Raw genomic sequence first — 8485 nt, 5'->3', positions numbered from 1 at the left:
TAATATCCACAAGCCATTTCTTCACTCTCCTGTTCAGTTACTGCTTTCTCCCTTAAGCTAACAAGATCTGCATCCATTTTCTATTGCTGAATGAACTCTTTCCTTGACAAAAAGAAATCCTCACTCTCACAATGACCCTGTTCTTTCAAAAGTACTTCAGAAGTACTGGTCAAATCTCTATCAACTGGATTTTCTTCGCTATCATAATTTCCTTTGTAACAGACCTAGTTACCACACATGCAGGATATATCCTCACCATCTCTAACCTCATCCTTACTAGGCCGATTTGTCAATCTTAAAACTGACCCAACTTTATTCTCTGCCAAATCATTTCCCAACAAAAACAAACACCCTTGTTACAAGATCAAACCAGCAACCACAAAGAAGACATATCACACAGGGGTAAAGATGAACAATAACTTTATTAACAAAAAAAAAATCACCATCAAACTTTAATTCAAAATCCCCCCTTTTATAACAATGCCCACTGGTTACTATGCAAATTTCTATAACAGTGTAAAACTAATAAATTCCCCAGCCTAAATATAACATATGTAATTAAAGTATAAGTTATATTTCTAACCAGCCCACAGAAAAACTTAGACACAAGACTCACAATACTTTGATCTCAACTGAAGCAAAGATCATAAACAAAATTCAGTTTGTTTGGTAAACTGAAGCCAAAAGATCTTTGAGAGAGAGTGAGAGCACAAAATTTGAAGTTGTCTTCTTGTGTTGCTTGCAGAGAGAGGAACCACTGGCTTGGCCCGGATCCTTCTGGCTGCCTTCAGAATATTCATCCCTTTTTGAAATCCCAACATTCTAAACTGTCCTCCAGACCATGACTCATGCTCTGGGCCTTCCTCCACTCCACAGCACCCCCCAGTGGTGGTTTATCATCCAAGTCCAGAAATTTTTAGATCATTTTCTGCACATGCTCAGTCTGTCTTTCACTCTCTCAGCAGTCCATCTTCACCTTGGCTCTCTAAGGCAAACTGTCATTTTTTAACATAAAACCACACAACACATAGGCCAATACACAACACAGAACTCTGTAACACCCTGCATGGGTAACTTTGGAATTACTCCTACTACAACAGGTCCTTTGACTAATTCTAAATTCAGCACAACCTTGTGAAGCGATATTGATTCTACCTCACCTCTAACACCTTTAATCAAAGTTGTCTCTCCTGTGTCAGCCCTTTGATCCATAGTTAAAACACTTCCCAACAACAATGACTGAGCAGCCCCAGTATCTCTAAGAATTTTAACTGGAACCTGTGGTTCTTCCTCCTTTATTGAGACAAAGCCCCCTGACACAAAAGGATTGAAAACATCCATGACCTCCTTACCAGGTTTGGCACGTCTGCGCTCCTTAAATTCCACTGTTTGAATACATGCTTCTGGTAAAACCTGTTTTTCTCTTTTCTTTTTCAAGACTAGACAAATTTGTAATCACATGACCAGGTTTCTTACAAAAATGACATACAAATGCAGAAGTTCTGACCTTTCCTATCTTTCCTTCATCTTTTCTTTTAACATTTTCTCCAGACTTTATTTCAGGCCTACTATCCAGCTCCATACTAAACCTTATGAACAGGTTTATTAATCTGTTCCACATTAGCTCTCTGAAAATGTCATTTATTTTGGAATGTACTTTTGTGTATCAGAGCAAATTCATCTGCTAATCTAGCTGCCTGCTGCCACATCCCCACATCTCTCTCATAAAGGTATAATTTAATCTCCTCTGGGACACACCTTTTAATTTCCTCTATTAATATTAATTCTTTCAATCTGTCAAAATCATTGTTTATTCCTTTTGAGGTGCACCACCGGTCAAAACACACAGATTTCTTCAGACCAAAATCCATACAAGATTGATTCCATGTTTTCACCAAACTCCTAAATTTTTGCCTATATGCTTCTGGACCCAACTCATAAGCTTTCAGTACTGTTTGCTTAACAGTTTCATAATTTGTCACTTGCTCTGCAGTCATGCTAGAGTATGCAACTTGTACTTTTCCTTTCAATACTCTTTGAAGCATAAGAGGCCATTTTTCTTTTGGCCATCTCGAGCTCTCAGCAACCTTTTCAAAAAGCTGAAAATATGTATCTATATTTCCCCCATCAAAAGGAGGCACTAGATTCACCTCTCCCCAGGAGTTATAGCCTCAGCTCTCTTACCTTTCTCTATCTCCATTCTTAACTTCTCTAATTGAAACTGTCTGTCCCTTTCAATTTCCTCGTTGTCTTTCACCTTCCTCTAACTTATATACCCTTTTTCTCTCAGCCTCTGTTCTTTGCTTTTCAGCTTCATATTGTTGTCTATGCAACTCAAAATTATGTTTCTCTCTTTCTTCTTGCACCCTCAATTTCTCCAATTCCAATTGAAATTCAAAAGATCTATTCTCTGGAAAATTTTCTGTCTTCTTCAACAAATTTTCCTTCACATATAATATTTCACTATAATTCTCTGTATCTGTACTTTTCTCATCCAATATTTAACTTCAGCAATATTCAATGCCTTAGAAACAGCTATCAGTTCCTCTTTTCTCTTGCTCCGCAGCTCTACAGGTGATGGTTGTAACAAAAATGTATCTACATCCATTGCTGCCATTTTTCCAGGTACCAGCTTTAAGTTCAAATTCCAGACAAAATAGCTTGCAAAAAAAAACCCAATCAACTAATAAATCATCAAATTGCAATGTTCAAATCCTAAACGATGAGCCCCCATAAAATGTTATGGCGTTCAGAGGACCCCAAAAACCAGCTGCAACGCTGTGCACGAAGTGTGAGGCGGTCTGCAGGCAGCTACCTACACTGACTTCCAAATGGGGTTTCAAACAAGCTTCCGACGGCCACTGCAGAAAACAGCAGTCTCTCAGTCTCTTTCTTTCTCTCTTAGAGAAAGCCTGTTTGGTCTCCTCTCTGCTTGCCAAATCATATGACCTTCGAACAGCAAACTGCATTCAGACAGATTGCGGAACTGGACCCAATTTTCTGAGTCCTTTCATCTGTTGCTTTCCAAAACAATAATCCATTACTCCACAGCATGTCCAATTAACACCTACTTGTGAAGTCCTTCAGCAAAGCAGTTTCCATTGTCTTTCCAAAGGCAGTAGGAGCCTAGACTGTCTGGCTTGAGCAGACCTCTGGCATTTTAAATGAGATCTGTATTGTGAAGTGCTTGCGTTTGTTTGTGACCTACACTATAAAAACCCTCACAATTTATCTCCTTTAAAAGATATTTAAATGCAATAGAAAATAATCCATTACACTTGTAAATTGATGAAAGCTTCCTGAAATTTGAACTTTGTTGTGCATTGTCATTCAAATATAAAAGTTGTGATAACTATTTTTAAACAGCAAATATATAGTTCTTTCGTTGCACTTAACATTTTAAGAGGCTTCATTTTAGAACAATTTGCCAAGGAAGACAGGTAAGTCAGAGCACATATTTGAACAGAAAAGTGTGCTTCTGGAAATTTATAGGCTCTAAAAACCTTTAAGTGCAAACTATACATGTTATTTTATAAAATTAATTCAATCGAAGATTTGGGTTCTTATATCTGGCGTTTGTCAATCTTTTCTTTTCACCACTTGAAATGTTATTTACCAGAATCCTAAAATATTAAAAAAAATCAGAAGAACACAAAATTTATATTCAATATTAGATGTGGCAAATCCCCAAACAGTACATTTAAGGGTAATTTTCTAATAAAAATGTCTGAAGTTTTCATGTACAATGGAATCGGTTCAATTTTTCATCAACTAAAGTAACAGAAAAGGTTGGCTCCATGTATTGCAGCCAACTTTTTCTCCAACTTCCTTTAATTGAGCACGTGTTGCCTAAACAATGAGAAGCTGGAGAGACTCAGATCAGCCAGCATCCCTGGAGAGAAACCAGCAGTCAACACTTAGGTAAGGAGCCTTTCTCAAGACCTCTTTTGCGACTCTCCAGAAAGGGATCTGATTCGAAAAAATTAATTGATAATTTCTCTCCGTGGATGCTGCCCTGACTCGCTGAGTTTTTCAGCTTCTAATTGCCTGCTCGAGATCTTAGCAGCTTCAGTTCCTCTGCTTCCCATGAGCATATGTTATTTGTTTCCTTTGGAGGCCTTCACAGTAATTTCTGCCAGCATGTAACAAGCACACATAAACAATGTGACATTTCCTTTAATTCATTGTGAAAAAGATTGTGGTAGACTCTAAAAATATTTTCTTTGTAATACTGATCTATTTTTCAGATATTTAAAATATGATTTTTAAATATATAAACCGAGTCCATCTTCTTGATTAATATCTCATGTTATGTTTTCAAATACAGGCTGTGCTATTGCATACCTTTGGTGGCTGAACTTAAATTTAACTTTAAATATTGATGAATAAAAAAAATTTAAATATAGAAACATTAAAGCATCCATAGTTTTAGTATTTTCTTTTTCAATTCAATTGCATTTTAAAGAAGCAACTTATATTGCTCTACACACTGCAGAACATTTCATTATTAACAGAAATGAAATTTTTTCAGTTATTTGATCACAATTACAACAAACAGATGTCCTAATAATATAATCTGCTACTTAATGGATTGCTTTGTTCAATAAAATAGCAGCCCTCTGTGTACAGTCCTCAACCCCCCAAAATAACCCTTTAAACATATGAACGATTAAAACAAAATTCTTACCATAATTCTTCAAGCGTACTATTCACTTCTAAAGCTCTTCTGAAGTAATCACTCCCCTTGTCAGTGATTTCATTACCTCCAAGTCTGCACACATCCAGTTTATTTGTACCATAAAATAACAGGTTAAATGTGAATTGCAAAAATTAAATAAAATATTTCTGCACACTATACTATTTATTTATTCATTTTTTTAGGATGTGGACCTTGCTGGAAGAGCGACTATGTAAAGAACAGTGCTTGACTGAAAAAGTTGAACTGTTTAACTGACAATCAAGAAACAACTGCAGATGTTGGAAATCTTTTAAAAAAAAAACAGAAAATGCTAGAGCTACTCATAAGGATGGACTCATCTGTGGGCAGAGAAGTGGGTCAATATTCCAGGACAAAGATGCTTGGTTAGAACCAAGAGTTCTGAAATGGTGTTCGACCTGAAACTTTAGCTCGCTTTCTCTTCCAAAGATGTACCCTGACCTGCTGAATAGTTCATCACTTTGTTTTTGTTATGATACATTTTAATTCATGGCTTGGCTTTGTGAATGAAAATTTAGGAAATGTCCTTTGAGCCTGCACAATGGATCTTTTAGGTGGAGTGCAGTGCTGGCCCAACTCTTAACACCTGGCATTTATCTGCCATGGCCTAGCAAGCTGGGACAGTAACAGCAGGTCCCCGGGTTTTAGGTGTTACGTTGGAGTGTCCTTCTCCTGGATGGATGGCCTACGAGGCTAATGAGGCCCATCTGCCTGGGTTTGAAATCAGTTTTCCTTCTCTTAAGCTGGCTGATGAAGGCTGAGCCCAGCTGACCCATCCAGTTATACTGCTGAACATTCGATTGTGTCATGGAGCAGCAACTCAGTGAAAACAGGGGACACCGATGAGAAGGTATTGCCTCGGATGCCGTAATGTAGGAGAGGCCATTTGCAGTGACCACCTGCCTGGCAAGCCAGACAGTGATCATGACCCCGAGAAAGGAGAGGTGATGTATTACATGTACACTTTTTCTGGGTGAGTGGGACATCAGGACCAGATCTCACCTGCCCTCCTCCCCACTATTTAATCACAGGAATATTAATCATACCTTTATGATTTGTTGGTCAAGGCAATGATTTCGTAATTGAGTCTGTTGTGGGATTGATCCTATAATTGCAACTGACTCAATTAAAAATAAAGCAATGGAAAAGAACAACTGAAACGAGTTTGAAAAGGTGAATCTACTGTACAAGACATTTCCACATGGAAACAGGTTAAAAAAAAAAGGTGGTGAATTAAATCATGACTTGGCTGGGGAGACCTTCCACTTAAAAGATGGCTTGAGCTTTTGACTTGTTGACTTTCAAGCTCTCAACTGGCAAAGGTGCGGAACATGGAAGAGCAAGCAGGCCTTTATAGAAACTTATAGCAAGTGCCATGTTCTCATGGAGCCATCAGGAAATGAGAGCTTCCTCAGGTTTCCCAGTCCTTGGATTGGGAAAATTGATCACTAAGCCCACATCAAGTTAAACTGGTGCATGCATAGCATGCAAAGATGACTGGGTAAGCTGACATTATTATTTGATATAATTCAGTTTATTTCAATATATTCAATTGTTTTTAAGTGTGAGTGATGTTTTTAACTATCTTAATGTTTTATAATAATCTTTATTATTTAGTTTTTAGGTGTTTTGGATAAATTATAACCAGTTTCAATGAGAGCTTGTACTGCCAGTGAGCAAAGGGTCAAGCCTCACAGTGATTTGGCCACTTATGAGCAGAGAGGCCCTAAGTGCACTGTGAGGAAGCCAGCCTCCTAGTGTAACATTCTTCCTGGCTATATGCTGGAAGAATGGTCATGCTGAGATGGGCTGTTCTCTTATCAACAGAAGATCCAAACCAATGATAAACTGATGTCTAATTTTAAAAGGCTGTGGCTGTCAAGAGAAAGGAGACAGAAGGAGTGAGAAATAAAATGATAGGTTACAAAGGGAGAGGGTAAAGAGCAGACAGATATCAGTTCTGATCATAATGTAATGAGATTAGAGAAAGGGGAAGAGTACTCTCAAGAAGAAAAATAAAGGTATAAAGAAGCCATTACCACATTAGCACAAATAAATTGCAGAGAGATAAATTAAACTAAAACAAAGAGGATTAGAGATTAGACAAGATCATCCATCAGATGGGAAGAGAATTAAACATGGCACTTAACATGAAAATGGAAAGCAAACTCCAGGGAGTTTATTACTGAGGATACATGACATGCAGCAACTGTTGAAAAAGAAGGGAACTGTCAGTTGAAGAGTGGATAAAAAAGACATGGAACAGCTCACAAACCCTTAATTAAAGGGAAAAAAAAATCAACAAAAATGCACTAAGAGTTTAAAAATTATTGCAGGTGAGTGTGCATGCAAGGGGGAAGCTGGGAGAAGTTTTAATGTGAGATCTCAGATTTAATCCATACCGTAATTCAACCAAACTACGATTTCTTTCAATTGCTTGTGCCATGTACATTGCGCCTTGGTCGCCTATCTTGTTACATTGTAGGCTGAGTTAGTCCAAAGGAATAAAAATACATTATTGTTCATTTTAAAACAAAAATTCCCCAGATAGCTCAAGATAAAGAGAGGCAGAAACATCATTGCGTTTTTCTCAGAAGTCAAATAAATTATATGGAATCAGGTATAGGCATTGGTTGTGAGGAATCAAATTGTTGAGCAAAATTGATCTGTGTTCTTAGCTGAACCCATTCAGTGAGCTTTCATTGGGCGTTTCCATGTTAAAAAGCACAGTCAACAGGAAATGGTTTCATGGCCATAGAGTTCCTTCCATTCACCTATGATCACTCCCTCCAGATTCATCCTGACAAAATTTGCACCTTGAAACTTGTTGCATGGGCCTTGTGAATAGAATGACATCAATCATGATTCATGCAACAATGGATCTTAGGTGTACCTATGCCTGTTTCCCCGTGGCAAAGGTTTGCCCTGGAAAACACCATCCTCAATTTTTGTCAAATGGTTTTCCATGAGGATACCAATTTGACCCACTCTCCTCTTCATGAAGATTAGTATGCCTCTGTTCCGCTCAGCAACTTCCATCAAAATGCTGTATATTCTGGAATTTTCCAGAGGGAACTCCTAGCAGGGAGAGTCCATGAGAGTAATATGCTCAGCCAGGTGGTCTGTCCCATACAAAGATATGAGCACATGATGGAGATCTTGCACAATTTATGGACTTTTAGATAATATATTTCAGCAAATCTAAGGCACAACTGTATTTGACAGCATACAAGAACCCCACTGCCGGCCCTCACCCCCCATTTTTAGTGTGAGATTTCAGTAAAAAATTGTTTTAGTTGTTATGAGCCCACAGGACCCAAAACCCAGCAGCAATAGATATTCACCAAGACAAATGGATACTTAAACAAAAGTTGCTTTTAATTATCTTTAAACATGAAAACAGAATCACACTTTAACTTATCACTATTAACTTAACTAACCCCCTTAAGCGCACATGTATGTAATGTGTGTGTAAGTTTAGAGAAGTTAATTGATTCACAGTCCAATCTCACTTCTCATTCTTGCAAGTTTACTTGTTGCAGGCAATTCTTATACTGTGCACAGGATTTAACATTTATAAAGTTCACCAGGCTTTGGTGCTTGAAAGGTAAATGGTTACCGCTCAGGAAGGTTCTTGTTGGTTTTCAGAGAGAGATTTGTTGTTCCTAGACACAAACTGATCCCTTTTAATCAGCCACATCAGTGTCTTGCCGAAGAAACTTGTTCCATCAGAGTTTTCCAGATGATAACCTCTTTCTTTCAGGTCAC

General features: G+C 37.9%; 1 protein-coding gene across 4 annotated transcripts in view; it reads right to left on the bottom strand.

Annotated features, from left to right (window-relative positions):
* Positions 1–403: 403 nt before the first annotated feature.
* The window catches only part of LOC138744891 (NLR family CARD domain-containing protein 3-like), a 48411-nt gene continuing 40329 nt past the window's right edge, over positions 404–8485 (bottom strand). For 3 of the 4 annotated variants that reach the window (XM_069901697.1, XM_069901700.1, XM_069901698.1), the window contains 3 exons: positions 7120–7203; positions 4688–4771; positions 404–3623 (listed from right to left, as the gene is read on the bottom strand). In XM_069901697.1, coding sequence (XP_069757798.1) covers positions 3539–3623; positions 4688–4771; positions 7120–7203 — 253 coding nt within the window. In that variant the 3' untranslated portion in view covers positions 404–3538. The remainder of the gene's footprint in view (positions 3624–4687; positions 4772–7119; positions 7204–8485) is intronic. The other variant, XM_069901699.1, reaches the window with a different exon arrangement.

The sequence above is a fragment of the Narcine bancroftii genome, chromosome 10 (assembly GCF_036971445.1).
Source record: "Narcine bancroftii isolate sNarBan1 chromosome 10, sNarBan1.hap1, whole genome shotgun sequence".
Classification (NCBI taxonomy): Eukaryota; Metazoa; Chordata; class Chondrichthyes; order Torpediniformes; family Narcinidae; genus Narcine; species Narcine bancroftii.
This window is presented reverse-complemented; position numbering and strand designations above follow the sequence as displayed.